Source organism: Ursus americanus, chromosome 6 (assembly GCF_024610735.1).
Source record: "Ursus americanus isolate L20-20 chromosome 6, mUrsAme1.1.p, whole genome shotgun sequence".
In the NCBI taxonomy this organism is placed as follows: Eukaryota; Metazoa; Chordata; class Mammalia; order Carnivora; family Ursidae; genus Ursus; species Ursus americanus.
The window spans coordinates 7,497,137-7,514,137 of NC_142132.1; the positions used below are offsets into that span (position 1 = coordinate 7,497,137).

The 17,001-nt window shown below is 57.1% G+C and overlaps 1 protein-coding gene across 1 annotated transcript in view; it reads left to right on the forward strand.

Moving 5' to 3' along the window:
• FAM53B (family with sequence similarity 53 member B) overlaps positions 1-17,001 on the forward strand; it is a 72,786-nt gene that overhangs the window by 18,853 nt on the left and 36,932 nt on the right. Inside the window, exon 3 of the mRNA XM_087862587.1 lies at positions 1,976-2,754. Coding sequence (XP_087718713.1) covers positions 1,976-2,754 — 779 coding nt within the window. The remainder of the gene's footprint in view (positions 1-1,975; positions 2,755-17,001) is intronic.

The following is a 17,001-nucleotide window of genomic DNA, read 5'->3' on the forward strand; positions in this document are numbered from 1 at the left end:
CAAGAAGATTCTGGGAAGAGGTGAACTGGACATTTGGTGACTGTCCTGTTTTGTTCCCAACTGGCCTAACTGGGTGTAAGGAAGATCCTTCTGCTGCATCTCCAGCTTCTGAGGCCGTCTCGTGGAAACAGCCTCTGGGCGGTTCCTCCTTTGTCCTCTGTCCAGGGTCCCAACCCCTTAGGTGTGTCTCACGACCGTGGCAGAGTGCCCTAGGTGAAGGAGCGGCACCTTTAGCCCTGATGTGGCTTATCTTTGGCTCGCGAGGCCCCTTGGAGAAGTGGCCCCTGATCGAGGAGATGGATGTGACTGGTGCACTTGTGGGGTTGCACCCCGTTGTCTGAGTGGATGGCCCATCCCGCGTGACTCAGAAACTTGCTGAGGGCAGGCCCCATGTTGGGATCCTGTGGTCCCCCTCGGCGCTGTGGTGTAGTGAGAAGAGCAGGGCTCTGGGGTGGGCCAGCCTGGATTAGCCTCCAGTCATTTTTTAGCTCTGTAGCCCCAGGCCACTTACTCACCCTCCCTACGGGGCACCTGGTGCGTTGCAGCCGCCATGGGGCTATCTGCTCAGTAGTCGAAAGTGCTGTGAGAATTGGTGTGCGTTAAACACCTGCCTGAATGTCATTTCAGGGTTTACTTCTGTCCTTCTGATGACTGATGGACTCCAGCCAGGTTTTCTGTATATTCCCATGTGTACCATTCATAAATATATGTAGATTTTAAAAAGATAGAAACATGCCAGAATGTGGATCCCTGGCAGCCCAGGATAGTTCTCAACTTTGCTTTTGTATTCTGAACTTGAATACAAGAACTACGTCATCAGGTTTATCTGTGCCCTCCTAAGATCCTCAGCACAGTGCCTGATTCTTCAGTAGGAAAACGCCGAATAGCTCCTGAATATTTTACTAAAATAAAGGTTCAGGTGCGAAGTCCATGTTTCCTAGTGGGGTTAGCTTATTTATTCATGTGTTTAAGTAGAGACCTGACTATGTAAGTTTAAATCGTCCCCTTATGTCTGTGCAGCCCAAGACACGCTCTTCCAGACTTTAACGGCTTTAAACATCCTCGATCTCAGTGAGAAATCAAGGGAACACAAGGAGAGGGCTCCATGATTGGCCGTCATTGGTGGTGGTGATGTAGAGCGCTTTGATGGTGGAGGCATAGGTCAGTGCAGTTTGCAGTTTCTGTTGTCAGCAGGCATTCTAGAGATGGGGTTTGGATGAGCTAACCTGGAGGCACTGCTCGCCCCGTTTGACCTTGACCCTCCCAAGTACAAAAAGACACCTCTTGGGTCATAGTCTTCTGCCAGGGCGTCGAGCCCCAGCTCGAGAGGGGACGGAACAGACATCCTGCCCCAACTTCTGCAGGCCAGGGGAGGGTTGGGGCAGATCAGCTTCCCACCTATAAGATGGGAAGGCATTTGGGTGAAAACTGTTGTTTGGGACTTTGCCGGGAGGCAGTGTGGAATGTTGGAAAGGAAGCCACGCCTGGAGGCCCGGGGTGGGGTGTGTGGGGGGGTGTGGGGGGGTACGTGTATCCTGGGCCTCACTGTGCACCTCATTCAACACCATGGGATTCACATCCCCGCTCTGAGCCTCTCTTTCTCATCCGTAAAGTGAGGTTGGACTGGATGGTTTTTTAAGGGCCTTCCTGACTCTGAAATTCTGTTTAAAATGGGCTCTTGAGGGGGCGCCTGGGTGGCACAGCGGTTAAGTGTCTGCCTTCGGCTCAGGGCATGATCCCGGCGTTTTGGGATCGAGCCCCACATCAGGCTCCTCCGCTAGGAGCCTGCTTCTTCCTCTCCCACTCCCCCTGCTTGTGTTCCCTCTCTCGCTGGCTGTCTGTATCTCTGTCAAATAAATAAATAAAATCTTTAAAAAAAAATAAAATAAAATGGGCTCTTGGTTGTGGAGATAGATAGAGGGCTGGCATGGAGGACTTCTCAACCCCTGTTTTCTCTTTGTCATTTCTGAACCAGAAAATGACAGATGGCGAGACCTGGACAGGAAATGCCCTCTTCAGATTGAGCAGCCGAGCGCCGGCATCTGGGAGTGTCTGCCTGATAAGTGTCAGGACAGTGCCCTGTGGCACCGGGAGGCCGCGACCGCCTGCGCCGTGACCAACCTGATCAAAGACCTCAGCCTCAGCGACCACAACGGGAACCCCTCAGCACCCCCCAGCAAGCGCCAGTGCCGGTCACTGTCCTTCTCCGATGAAATGTCCAGCTGCCGGACATCGTGGAGGCCCTTGGGCTCCAAAGTCTGGACTCCCGTAGAGAAGAGACGCTGTTACAGCGGGGGCAGTGTCCAGCGCTATTCCAACGGCTTCAGCACCATGCAGAGAAGCTCCAGTTTCAGCCTCCCATCCCGGGCCAACGCGCTGTCCTCGCCCTACGACCAGGCGGGCTTCCACCACCGATTCGGAGGTCAGCCCTGCCAGGGGGCACCAGGCTCGGCCACCTGTGGACAGGCGGGTGACATCTGGAGCCCCGACCCGAACCCTGTGGGCGGGGGCCGGCTCGACATGCAGCGGTCCCTGTCCTGCTCCCACGAGCAGTTTTCCTTTGCGGAGTACTGTCCACCCTCAGCCAGCAGCACACCTGCCTCAACGCCGGAGCTGGCCAGGCGCTCCAGTGGGCTGTCCCGAAGCCGCTCCCAGCCGTGCGTCCTTAACGACAAGAAGGTCGGCATTAAGCGGCGGCGCCCGGAAGAGACGCAGGAGCAGAGGCCTTCCCTAGACCTTGCTAAGATGGCGCAGGTAAGAGCCCCAGCCCCGTGGGCGGCACGGTGGGAGCGTCTCGGTGGTCGCGGGAGCCACTCCTGGTCCTGGCCCATCCCAGGCAGAGGTGGGGTGCCGGTCTCAGAAATGCCCGGAGGTGGGTTATGATCCCTTGTTTTTTTAAATCCTATTCAAAGATGAAATCAAGCTGTCGTTTTTTATTTTTTAGTGTCTGTTTCTCCCTGTTTAAAATCAGAGATGCTTTTTCCCTGTGAACACAATGCTAGTGGTATTGGAGCAGACAGATGGTAAGAGGGGCGGTGTCAGGAGTGGGGGCACAGACCATGGTCATCAAGCACTGGTGATCCCCTTCCAGCTCATCCCTGGAGCCTCTGTCCCAGGAACCCAGCCCGGCAGCACAGGCCAGGATTCAGCCTGGTTATTGCTGATCCTGAGATCAGGACCGCAGGTCGTGGTTTCAGAGCGTAAGACATGGGGGAAGCACTTACTCATTTGGTTAAACTGTCCACCATGTGAGACCATCCAGAAATCAGGATTGTCATCCTCTGTGCCACCTTTGTAATGACCCTTGCTGTTCGCTGTAGGTGGGGCCTCCGGCCACATACCCCGTCCCTTGCTCTGTGTCTTGGAGCCCTGCCTTGTGCTAACACTGAGCTCGGGGACTGATTTGAATGAGACGAGCTTGGAGGGAATACACTCTCTACGGGACAGTCTCCGAGCCTGGGTGCCACCTGTGTTTGGTTCTTACTGAGGAGCCCTGAGCATGACAGTGAGGTTCGGGGACTAGGGTTGGCCCTTGTGACCCATCCAGTGAAGGATGGGTGGGAGTGGTGGGTAGGATGCAGCCTCTCTGTTCTGTGTGTAGGAGGCCCTCGGGTGCTTCGTGTCACTGTTTAACCGTTGTCTTTGCTGGTCTTGTTATGGAAGCCTCAGTCTCTGCTGGGTGTTAAGGGACAGAACCTGGCTGGCCTTGCTCCTGCAGCATGTGGCCACTTCTGGGCAGGCAGGCTCCCATGTCCACTCCTCTTTGTGGGCAGGATGGCCTTCCGTCAGGGCCCAGAGCTGCTTTTTCAACTGGGCCTCTTTTTTGCTTTAGAATAAAAATGCCGCTTCTGTGGATGGCATTTCCTTCCTTTCTCTAGCCCCCCCTCCACCGAGAGGCCACCCCAACAAAAGAAGAGGGGCAGGTGTCTCGAGTGTTGAGCACGTACCTGGCCCCAGAGTCCAGAGTGTCTGGCCCTTTGCTCCAGAGCCTGGCCCTGGCCTGGGGCAGCCGGAGGACAAGCTCGTGACCTGCTCTGCCTCCTCCATGCCAGTGGGGCTCCACCCACTGTCCAGATTCCGTCACTCTGCCAGGTGTGTCCCTTCCTTTTTCCCGAGTAGCGGACGTTCTTTGCTTTACTAGACAACGATCAAACACACGTTCGTTTACGTTGGACACGCGAGTGGAATTTCCCTTCTCTGGAGAAATTTAAATAGGTAAAAAGGCTGGAAAGGTGACAGATTTAGGTGACTTTCTGAGGGAAACCCAGAGCCCTGAGTCCTGGGTGCGATAAATGGCTTCAGTTAAATTTTTGCTGATTTTATTAGCTAATAAGCCAGATAGGTAATAAAAACAACTTACACACGTTATTCTCTTTTACTGCCCACAAGTTGGAATAACAGCACTGGCATCACTGGAGACGTTTCCCGTCCTCACTTGGGTAGAAACTGTTTGAAAATATATTGCTCCGTGGGGCTGTGCCCAGATGTGTAGATCGCTCCATTGGCTCCAGGCAGGCCTCCAAGATCCTGGGGAGGCTGCCCTGATTTCTGCCTGCTCTTCTCTAGCCAAGGCCTGGGTAGGGCAGAGTCCAGGGAAAGTGAAGACGGGGCCCCTGGGAAGGGTGTGTGTCAGAAAGGGGAGGCCGGAGCCTTGGGGATGGACTGTGAACCACCGCAACCATGCCTCGAGAGCCACCACCAGCCCTCCCTCCAGCAGCCCTGCCTGCTTTGACTCCCCCACAGGATAATTTATGGCCTCACGAGGTGGACCTTGCTTTTGCAGAAGCCTTGAAAGCCAGGCCTGAGGTAACCCCAGTGCCTTTGCAGAGAGCCCTACATCCAGACTGGAACATGTGGGACCTTGTGCCTGGGAACCCCGTGAGCTAAGCCTGTCACTGGCATACAGACACCTGCCCATGGCCAGGTGACAGCCAGTGTGGGACTGCTGCCCCCAGATACCAGCCTCTATGGGCTGTGGCTTTCTCAGCATTTGTCACTGCCAGGGAGGGAGCAGGGTCTACGCATCTCTGGAAACATAGGCTTGCACCCGGGTCAGCACTGCTGTGTTTCTCCAAGCTGGATCTTGGACCCTTTCTTACAGGTCTTGTGATCTTGGTTTATAAAGGTTCACTTATTTGGAGGGGCGCGGCAAGGAGTGCTAATTGAACATTTTTGTGAAGGAGCCCCTTTGTGTGTGTAGATCTGGGACCAGGTGTATGAGATTGGTGCAAAGTGCCTTTTCGGTTGGAGTGACTGGGAGTTCTGACAAACCCCAGCTTCCTGCAGGCGCTGACTGGGGCTGGGGCCTTCAGAGCCCCGAGCACACCTGCCGGCATGGGGGTGAGCATGCAGGAGCTTTCCTCCGGCCTTGTCTGTTAATGCCCCTCCCGAGATCCTTCTGGAACATGTTGTTCACTTTTGGATCTGCATTTGGGGGCTGGAGGGGACATCAGCAAATCAGAAGGCCTCCGGATGAGCGGCAGGAGGCTGGCAGCCCTGGGCAAGCTGCCTCACATCTCTGTGCAGCAGATCCTACCACCAGCACCGCTGTCGTCACTACTGCTAGGACTGTTGGTGGAGTCCGGGACACAGCGTGTGTGTGTGTGTCTGTGTGTGGTGTGTCCGCGTGTATGAGTGCGTCGGTGTCTGGATGTGCAGGTGTGTGTACGTACGAACGCATGTGTGCATCCGAATCTATGGAGACGTCTGTGCGTGTCTGCTTGCCCGTCCGCTCACACACACGCGACCTGGTGCCCTGGCTGGCATGTGGCGAGGGCTGACGATTACTGTTAGCGCTGCTGCTGCACAGCTTGGGAGGAAAGGCATGGGCTCGCTGCGGGCGACTCCAGAGGCGGAACTGGGAGAGAGAGGGTGAAGGTCCCAGGAGGCGCTCTCCGTGCATTACAAGGGCTCCCTTTTTTCTGTCTCTGCCTGTCTCTTTCCTTCTGTTTTCCCCCTCCCTCTTCTGTCCTTGCCATTTACTTCTTCTTTGTTCCTCTTCTTGCCTCATCCTTTCCTTTTGAAAATGGGAAGGAGGCCTGCCCTGCAGCTCAGCCCAGCCCATGGTGAGCTCTGTGCTCAGAGCCAAGGGGTGTGAAGCGGTGATGGAGGCGGAATCGTTACCGCCAGAAGAGATGGCTGTGTGCGAGTGTTTTGTCTCACGCCCGTTGCCCACGGGGCTAGGTAGACGCAATCCCAGAGCCCACCAGAGGCCCGGCCCCTTCCTGGCCGCATCCCTGGGCACGGCTGTCCGGCCGGCTGGCAGCAGTGGTCCTCTCGGGCAGTGAGGCCAGGGCGCAGGGGGGTCTGGGGGTAGAAATTGCTTTCAGACTGTCTTTGCTCATATCTTCTTCAAACCTCAGTGCTTAGCTCGTGGGAAGGGATGCCGAGCGCGGTTGCAGGTGCCCCAGCCATGTGGCTCTGGAGTGAGAGAGGGTGGTTGCAGAGAGGAGGGCGCCCAGGGGGAGAAATGCCGCCAGGACCCAGCCTGGGAAGACCCCCCCCCCCCCACCCTGTTAATTGTCATCGCAACCACTCAGCTCACGGAACGGCTGCTTGAAGGCAGTCGTGCCTGCCCCTGCCCAGGTCACATTTTGCTGACCTCCCTCTGAGCTTTCCCCACGTGACCCCTTCTGCCTGGTGTTTTATGTGAAGCTGAAGCCTCCGTTTGCAAAATGACAATGTGCGCCATTGAGAGCAGGGCCCAGCCTGAGCATATGAGTTGTTTACTAGCGGGCCTCTCGCTGACGTGATTAGTTACTTGCCTACCGAGCATTGGTTGACTCCCAGCGAGACCTGAGCTGTGCATGGCCATTTAGACACAGATCACATGTGTGTGAGCAAAGATCTCAGAAAAAAGGAACAGTTAAAAAGATTACCCACGGAATGCCGGGCCCCTGGGCGTCCCAGTCTTGCTGTATTTTTAACTCCAAGCTGGTCAGCTTGCAAGAGCAACAAATTGTGTTTCTCAACAGTGCTTCAAACAGAAGCGAGACATTTGTGAGGAGGGGTCGGGATGCTGAAACAGAGGTTTGATTGATCGCAGCTGCCCACACACTGAGTGCTCAGCCCTCCTGGAGCCCCAGAACAGGCAGCAACTGTTGTGTTAGCAGATGTGCGAGGGGCCCGAGAAAGCTGGCCTGGGGCGGGGTGGGGGGGGAGAGCAGCACGAGGTTAGATGCTCCGCTGAGAGCTGATCCAGGGGGAGTCCGGGAGATGAGTCCGTACGGCCGGGTTGGCTGGGGCCGTGGGGGGCTCTGAGGGGTAAGGAGTTGCTGCGGGCAGCCATCGGAGGGGTATTACGATGCTTGTCAGCAACTCGTGGCTCTTCGTTGGCAGGGTGTCCCGGGGTCAGCCTGCCACCGTCCGCCCTGCTTGCCAGTGGGGGTTGCCTTTCACCAGGGAGTGGCCCTCCTCAGCCCACGTGGGGTGGCCCTTCACACCCCTGGTGCATGACCTCCCTGCTCCGGCAGCCCCGGCAGCCACAGTTTCCAGGCGACGTCCCTGCGCTCAGGCCTGGCTTGCCCGAGCCTTCATGGCCTCGTCCTGACTGCGCTGCCCCCAGCCGGCCACCATGCTGGTTTTCGTTTCCTGCTGCCTTGCCCCCATAGACCCTTCTTGCTAGCCTGGGGAACCACGCTGATGGCAAACAGAGGCACTCAGTGATGGAGCGCCCCTTGCAGCACAGAGCACAGGTGGTCACAGAAAGCCCAGGATTGCTAATTGGGTTGAAATTAATGCTAAGTAAAAGTAAAGGCAAAACCCACTGTGGGCACATGGGAGTAGTTGCTTCTAATGAGGAAACAATCAGAATGGGCTTGAACAAAGGAAGAGAGTCTTTAAGACTTGGATCGTCAGACAGGCGCCTGGGTGGCGCAGTCGGTTAGGCCTCTGACTCTGGATTTCGGCTCAGGTCATGATCTCAGGGTTGTGGGGTTGGCCCAGTGTCAGGCACCGCCCTCAGCTCAGAGTCCACTTGTGCCTCTCCCTCTGCTCTTCCCCCCACTCACGCACGCACAAGTGCTCGCTCTCTCTCTCTCTCATTCTCTAAATAAATAAATAAATAAATAAAATCTTAAAAAAGAAAAAGACAACTAGGACCCTCAGAGGGGTGGTTGGCCGGGGCGGCTCCAGGCGCTGATCAGCACACCTATTCCGTGCCCTTGACAGACATTGCTAATCGATCGTAGCAGTCTTTCTGGTTGAACTGGGAGGTCTTAGACTCCTCCCCTCTGTGATCTTGGCAGCCACTGCTGATCGATCTGCCCTCTTCACTTGAGGGTGAGGCCTCCAGAGTCCAGGGAGAGTCGGTGACGTGCCCAAAGCCACGCGGTTCTTTAGGACACTGGGAGGACTGGAACCTGGGCCTCCTGACTCTGGGTTCAGCGCTCCTCCTGCTGCCGTGATTCGTCCTCTGCAAGGACAGCCCAGTTGGCCTTTCCAGGTAGGCAACTCTTCCAGGGCCTAGAGGGCGTGCAAGTGAAAGCACGAGCTCTGGAGTCAGAAGGGGCCTCAGTTTCTCCCGCTGCCACTTTTGAGCTATGTGCCTTGGGCAAGTCACCCTCTGTAGGCCTCCATTTCCTTGTCTGTAAAATGGGAACGGCAGTCCCTGTTTCTCATGGGTGAGGGGAGGAGCCGGGCGGTGTGGATCCCACCAGTGGCTGGCGCTCCGGAGAACATCAAAGCCGCACCCTGTGGCCTGTCTGCCATTGCTCTAGTCCTGGGCGCTCAGCGGGGCTCGCCACTCCTGGGTGAGATGGTGTCAGCGTGAGGCCGGGGTCCTGCCAGGTGTGTGGTGGGGGGAGGGCCGAGCCAGAGACTGGTTTCAGTTCTGTCCGGGGTTTCTTTTCTGTCAGAAGTAGGCCTGTCAGCAAGAGCGCAGCACCCCTGACAGGGGTCCTCACGATTCAGGGAAACCCCTGTGCAGACACTTGGATCACTCCTTGCTGTCTCTCGTTGCAGCCACCAGGTTGCATAAGCAATCCACTTAAGGTCACTCGGATTGGGGCCGAGTGTTGACACAATAGCTTTGATCTCCCGGGAAAAGAAAAATAGAAGGAGTTCAGCTGGGGACGTGCCAGCGAGGCAGCTTTTAGTGCCACTTGGTGATTTTCCACGCTTGAATTGTGGGCCTTTCTGAGCCAGAAGCTGTCTTAGAAGACGCGAGGCAACAAAGCTCTGGGTACCCAGAGCTTTCTGGAGGGCCCCTGCTTTGGAAGCCAGTTGTCCAGGTGGGAGCCGCTTGTGCTCCCAGATGTGCTTGGAGCATCCTCAGCTGCCAGGCCCTGCTCGGTCCCCGGCACAGAGGCCTGTGAGCTGGGGGCCCTGCCCTCCGGAGGCCAGTGCACCTGAGGACCTCTCTGGTCCCACTGCATGGAAGCCAGAGTGGGAAGGGTCTGTGGGCCACATGGCCCTTGCCCCTTTGACTGGTTCAACTCCAGGGGCCCACAGGGGAGGGTTTCAAGAAATCCCATGTTGCCCCCCAGCCCACTGAAGAGGAAGCAGACTGTGGGCTGAGATGTGGGGAAACAGAGGGCTGGTGGAGAACAGGGCCTCGGCCCTGCTGGGGAGGTGCCCTCGAGCCTTATCCTGGGCAACTTACTTGACCTCTTGGCACCTGTTTCCCCGTCGTCGAAGTGGGGTAGCAACAGCTTCGCTCGTGTTGCTGGCAGCCCTGAATGAGTTCATCAGCGTGACACACTCGTGTGCCCAGGGTAGGCCCTCAGTAAGAGTCAGCTGTCATCATTGCTACAGGTGGTCACATTTTAGGAATAGGGAGAGAAGTTTGTCAGAAAGAAGTAACGGCTGTTCATCGAGTGTGAGCTGTCCTCACTGTGCGGATTCTTTGTCTCTGCTGCTGTGAGGTCCTCAGCTCTATCTCTGCTCCCCAGAAGAGGGCCTGGAGCCCAGAGGCTTCTGCAGCTTGTCCGAGCCTGACTTGAGTTGTCGAGTTGCCTTGTTGGAGTTTGGGCCCAAGTCTCTGTGTCTCCAAGGTCGGGGTTTTGCCCGGCTGCCGCATGGTAGATGCTTCCCGTAGCACAGGGGAGACAAAGCGTGGCCTGTCATTGGAAGCGTAGCTGTGTCTGGAGTTGGAAGACCCGGGTTGAGACCCAGTTCTGCACGCTGCTGTGCTGTGACTGTGAGCCTCTTGTCTTGCTTCTTTGAACCCTGGGTTTATGACCGTGTGTACTTGTGCGCAGGCGCGGCCGAGAGAGCCTGCAGCTTCCTGGGCCCCTCTCCAGTGTCTGAATCAGTGGGTCTGGGCCAGGGCCCCAGGGCCAGGGTGTTTCAGGAGCCCCCCAAGGAAGCGGGGTCTGGGAGCAGCAGAGCTGGGCACAGGCCCAGCCTGGTGACTCTGCAGACGCCAGGGATGGGCTTATCCTGTGTGGAGATAGCACCAGAGTCAAGGCCCCTCAGTCAGGAGGCATTGGGTCAGCCCGGAGTTGGCAAGGTGTGACCTGGAGAAGGGATTCAAGAGCCCGGTTTTCCAAGTCCCTGGATGGGCCCCTGCTGAGTCATTGTGTCAGCAGAGCAGTGGCATCCCTACCCGATAGTGAACCTTCCTGAGCGCCGGAGAGGGCTTGGGGTTGACTTATGCTGAGCTGGGGACATAGCTGCCTTAGAACTGTCTGGAAAAACAGCTAACGTACCGCGTTGGACGTTTGCGAGGCAAGTTCCTATGCGTGGGTTCTTAAAGGGCAGCTTCCGAGTCCCTGCTCACCATCCCAAGTCTTGGGTTGGGGGCAGAGTGAGTAAGCAGGAACCCAGTGGGACTGTTTATGCCCTGTCCAGATGCTGCATGTGCTAGGTGTCTCGGGCTTGTGGGAGCATTTGAAAGAGGTCAGGCTTCCAGAGTATTCTCACAGCACACTAGAATCAGCCTCACAAGGGAAATGAGCCACGAGGCAGCCCTGGAAGAGCTCAGGGGAGGGGAGGAGTAAGATCGCGCCCGGGGGCGGGGGGGGGGGGCGGCCTGCAGGAGAAGCACAGGTGCAAAGGTTGGAGTCAGGAGGGGGCTGGTAGGCGCCCTGGGGCGGCTGGAATAAAGTGGAGGAGAGGGGGCAAGGGGTCCAGCATAGGGGCTTCCTCGGTAGGCACTCCAAAGCCCTCTGGCTTTTATTCTGAGTGCAGGGAGGGGGGCATCAGAGAGTTTTAAGCAGGGGAGCGACAGTACTCCGGGAAAGCTCCCACTGCGGGGCGAGCAGCACAGACTGAGGGCCGTGGGGAGACAAGAGTCCGTGGGCAGATGGTGGTGGGCGAGCCCAGGGCAGGGGCAGCACACGCGTTGATTCGTGTCTGAGGCTCGGACGTCCTGGAGGCGCACAACAGGGCTGGCCGATGGCTCCCTCTTGTCATTAGCTTCCAAGTCACCCGAGTCACGGCCCTCACTGGGCAGAGAATCCATCGCCTTAATCCCCAAAGGCCACTTCCTTTAAACTTCTCAGTTTAGTGTGTGCTGGATGTAAGTCTGTCTCAGTATCTGGCCCGCAGCCCTCACTTTGCCAGTTCTCTCGATCTCTTCTCAGTAAAAGTGAAGTCTAGTCGATCACTGCGATCCCTTTGGTTTCTGCAAGCATCCTTGAGACCATCCCACCCCCAAACCCTTGTGTCTTGGTGCTTTGCCAGCCTGCGCGGTCTTTCCCTGCTGTGGAAACTCGATTCCTATCCTGTCCCCAGACCTCTGACTCCTGTGCCGAAGCTCCTCAGTCCTTGCCCGCTTGAAAGTGGGTGCCGCTCTGGCCTTGGGCCGGAGGAGGCTGGGGGCAGCTTAGGGCCACAGGACGATTCTCTTACAGGTTTGTGCTTGTCACGCTGGATCCCACGTCAGCTGTGCCACATCTGGTCTGCTTACGGCAGCTGGGCCAGCAGCTCTGGAAAATGTCGCATCTGCGGTGGCCTCTGTGAATCTACTCACAGAGTCTGTGATCCCAGTCCCGCCCAGAAGGATGCAGGGGACGGAGATGCCTGATGGACCTAGAGGGATTTTGGCATTCCCTGCCCTCTTCCTGCTTCCTTATTGGAGATGTTGGGGTAGCACCTCCAGGGAAGGAGCTCCAAGCCCTTGGCAAGTTTGGGAGGCTGAGAGAACCCCAGGAAGGGTGGGAGAGTGGGAAGCATGGAGAGGTATCACTGAGATGGACATGTGCTTAATTATGAGTCAGGCCCAGAGCCGACACATCTGACACGAGCCTGTGCCTCTGTCCAGTGCGGCCACTGGCTTCTGTGGGGCCAGCACAGGATGGAAGCTTATTATCACCCCTTTGGCAACACAGCCCTCCCCTGTCCCAAGCACGGCAGCGACATAGACTCTTCCCTGTGGACGTGGGCCATTTATTTACAACATTTTTGCAGTACCAGCCGTCCTGAATTACTGCTGCTTCTCCCAGCGTCAGGCCACAGTGGAGAACTAAAGAAAGCAAATGCCACCCAGGAGGGCAGGCCCTCGCTGCAGTCCCCAAGCCAGGGGGGAGCTTGGTTCCACTGGACTTGGAGTGGGTGGTCAATGCCTATTTATGGCCAAATGATTAACAATGCCTCCTTTGAAAGTTGGGCATAGTAGGGCTCTTGGATAACTCCTTTTGGGGAGGGAGAGGAGCGGCTGCCTTTTCTGGCTTGGAAAACAAGAAATGGTTGGTTCCAAAACAGCGCAAGCACACATTCGAGGGCAGTAGCGGTGAGCTCACATCAGTGATATGTCACCGAAGGCCACGGGTGCCAGCCCTCGCCCTGAGATAGCACAGGGCCCTCTAATGCATTTAATCTGCATGGGGCGGGGGTGGCGGTGGGGAGGGCTGCAGCTGCACCCTCGCCAGAGCTCAGCGCACGGAGAGCGTGCGGAAGGCTGCCTGGAGCCGCCAGGGCCCCGGCAGGGGACAGAAAGCACCCGTATGTCCACGGAGGGGTCACCGCGAGCAGTTGTTAACTGGGCTTCTGGAGAACCGAGAAGCCAAGACGTGAACACCAGATATCATGGAGGAAACAACGGCAGGAAGCTGCTCCCGCCCCGGCGAGGGCGACAAAGGGAAGAGGCCGCAGGTCTGCGAGCTGCAGAGCTTGGAGGCCACAGGCCCCAAGGCCCGCTGGGGCTGGGGACAGGAAGTGCGGTGGAGCTGCTTCTGCGCATGTTGGGAAAGCTGCAGGCTGCAGCAGCTGCTGGGCACGGGACAGAGGGCCCTGCCGGGTCAGCAATCAGGCCGGTGACGGTGACAGCCACGGGAAATAGGCAGGAAGATGCAGCCCCTCCCCATCCCCCCCAGTGCTCCTGTTCGCAGAGCCTTGAGGGGAGCAGATGGCAGAGCCTGCCCCCCTCCCCGCCCCCACCGCCGGGCTCAGAGGCCAGTGGGCCTGGAGCTGAGCCCTGGGCTCTGGGATCTGCCAGGGCTGCTGTGGGAACGCCTGCCATCTTCCTGCAGCGCGGCTCTGGGCCGAGTGTGCTCTCTCCGTACCATCCAGCATCCCCGAACTAGGGGTGTGTTCTCACTCTTCCGCTCTTTACTTCCTTGTCTCACGTGGTGTCTGATGAGTGCCTGGCACTTCATGAGGCCCTGAGGATATCTCTAAGCCACACTCAATTATCATTTTCATATAAGCTCCTTTCTAGAAAGAGGGGTTGATGATAAGCAAGCAACAGGCAAGGAAATTTCAGGTGGTGGTAGGTGCTATCAAGAAAATAAAACAGGCTGGATGTGGATGCCAGGTGGGAGGAGAGGGGGTGGATGTGGCCAGTTTTAGGTCAGAGTGACAAGGTGGCCACTCAGGAGGTGACCTAATGACAAGATGCCTTCAGCCATGCACAGGTGATGAGGGAGAGCGTCCTAAGTAGAGGGAAGAGCAAGCACAAAGGTGGGGAGGTGGGATGGGCTTGGCAAGTTCAGGGCAAAGCAAGCTGATGGGAGGGGGTGCCCAGGAGGGACTGCGAGGGGTTGGCAGGGCCAACTCAGGTGGGCCTCGCAGCCTGGGGTAAGGAGTGGGTCTTTGTGCTGAGCCAGGGGGAAAGCCATCAGGTTCCCAAGAAAGGATCGGCTGCCATTTGCTGAGTCTGGGACCCTCTGAATCCACCGCCTTGGGGATCTGGTCTCAGAGTGCACACGGGAGACCATAGTGCAAACAGGTCAGGGCAAGAAGGTGTGTAAACGTTCATCAGGGGAAAGAGGAGGATGACCACGTTTGTCCTTGGGGAGGCGAACCAAGTCAGATATGGCTTCCTTTTCCTCTCAGAAACCAAGAAAGCCAGAGCAGTGAGACATGGGCTTTCTGCGTTGGTTTGGGTCACCTGCCTGGTCAGCCTGCTGCCCACACCGTCCCTCCTCCCTGGGAATGAGGACAGCATGGTTCATGCCGGGAACCTTTAGCCGGAGACCTGCACCTCCTGTGTCCTCGGCCCCACCCCCTGAAGCTCTGGTGGATGTGCAAATGCAGCATGGAGGGCTCTCGCCACGTGTGACCGTGCGCGCTTGCCATGCCTACGTGTCCGCACCCCCACTGCACTGGTGGGCCAGAGACAGGGTTTATGTTTGCGGTGGTCCATGTCATCTTCATTACAGTCCTAGAAAGTGGGGGTTGCTGCCCCATTTTGCGGAAGGGACTGAGATTCAGAGTGACACCCAAGCTCCCAGGGCCTGGCGTGCCTGCAAGGTCCATGCTTGTTCCAGTTTCTGTCCCCATCAGGGGCCCTGGGCAGAACTTGGGGTGCCAGGCTCTTCCCACCTTGGGTGTCTGCACAGAGGGTCAGAGTCAGTGTGATGGAGCTGAGGATCGGCTGGGAGCAGGTCTTCCTTCCTCGGCCCTGGTGGGTCCTTGGTGGGACAGGTCAGCCCTAGACACGCAGGGCTGTCTGGTTTGAGGACAGTGATGTGGATGGGCTCAGAGGTCAGTGGCCAGTTCTGGGATGGCAGCTGGGCTCTCACATGACATTGCCAGGGGAGCTTGATCTGGCCCCCACTCCACCAGCTGTTGGAACTGTCTAGACGATCTTAGGTGACAGTTGTCACCGTTCTGGATGAAGTAGGCTACAATTGGATTATTACTGAAACCTGAGACCATTTCGAAGCAGTGACAGTGAGCAGCACCCGAATGGGGGCACTGACGGTGGCCTCGATGGAGCTCGGGTAGCTGCGTGGGGTGTCGTGAGCTTCCCCAGCGAGGCCTGGGAGAGTGTGTGGAGAAAATGAAGGGCCTCTCCCTCCATGGACTGTCCCCACTGCCCTAGCCCCAGGCCCTAGAGAGACCCACAGTGCAGGGTGCTGACCGTGAGGCTAGGCCCACAATGCGCCAGCCCGGAGAGGGAAAAGAGCAGGGGGGAGTACGGTCCTCATCCCGGGTTTTGGGACCCCAGTGGGGCTCTTTGGAGGCCATGCATGCAGGGGAGCTGGCCTTGCCTTTCCTTCAGTCTGGGGGCCTCCTCTGCTTCCTCTGGGGTTTTAGTTGGAACAGAGGGGAGCCATGAGCCCCTCAGCCCTTGAGCCTGTGCTGCAAGGGGATAGGGAACGCGCTCCTCACAGAGCAGGACTGTGGAGGACCAAGGCCCAGCGTCTGTGGAGCTCTATGCAGGGTGTGACTTAATATTTTATAATAGATTCAGTATTCTAACTAGAGCCCTGCCAGGTGGACCCCGGGGCATCCTAAGTGTGTGTGGCGGGGAGGGTTCATAATTCTACAGTTATGGCCAGTGGCTTCCAGGAGAAGCGACAGTTGTCACCTCGAACCAGCTCGGATCAGGGATCGGCAAACCACCGCCCACAGGCTGTTGCCTGTCTTTGCAAATGAACTTTTATTGGCACATAACCATGTCAGCTTATTTATTAAATTGCCTATGGCCACTTTCATGTTAAAACAGAGACCAGATGGGCCCCAAAGCCTGGACTATTTACTGTCTGGCCCTTTAAGAGAATTATACCAGCCCCTGATCTAGATGGCCCCGTGCCTTAGTTTCCCCATATGGAAAGTGACTGGAATTTGTTTGTCAATTTCTCACCGAAAGCTAGTCCTAGAAAGGGCCCCAGTACTGTTACCCTGCCGGTCAGGAATGTGGGGGTGATGTAACGCGGCGCACCCGATTGTCTAAAGCTCGGCCGAGCCGAAACTTGGCCCCTGTGTGGCCTTTTCCTGTGCTCCTCAAGTGGCAAGTAAGAACACAGTGCTGGAGAGGGGGCAGCGGAAAAGGAGTGGCCAGAGCTTGTGAGTTTTGGCTAGCGGGGGCCCTGGTGTCAGAACGAGTTGTTCAGCCTATCTCAGGGCACAAAAGCCTGATATCTCCTTTTTTTAATGAAAACTGCGTTCTCACCGTGGCGTTGTTCTGGAAGCGTGTGCTGGTTGCCTGTCCAGTCCCAACGCTCCCGTCTCTTCCAGGCTGCTCATCTGTTGCTGCCATGCCTGAGAAGCGTGGGCCAAAGTGAGGATTGTTCATTTCCTTCTGCTTTCACTCACTTCACTCAATTTTCTCCCGTCCCTCGAAGAATTTTGGTGAGGCTGCTGCTCTCCGTCTGGTAGGACAGAGCTCCGACACAGTCAGCAGAGGGGGTGGCCCTGGGGTTCTCATCATTCAGGACAAACCCCTAGAAAGTTCACCCTGGCCGGGGATCCAGCAGTCTCTCTGCCGGCCAGATGTGTCCTGGCCCTGGAGGCAGACAAGCAGCTCGGAAGTTGCTAGAGGATATTAGCTTTGTGGTAACAGAACTTGGCCCAGCGAGGTGGTTTTGGAGCAGTATTGTGAAATAAGGGAGGGATGACTGCTCTGACATTTAAAGGCCTCCGCTGGCCGTGCTTTTATCCTGCGCACCACCCCAGACTCCGTCCACAGAGGCTGGCCTGTTCCAGGGCTGACACCGCCCCGCGCCTGGGAAACCCGCAGCAGCCAGCCCAGAGCCAGGAGGCTGTGGCCTGGGCTGGAGCATCTTTGGGGACCCAGGAATGTGGTTGGAAAGTCCTCCGCGTGACCAAGAACCACTTCCACCATTGCTGTTGGCACGGGCCCTGCTGCGGAGCAGACGATGAGGAGGGATG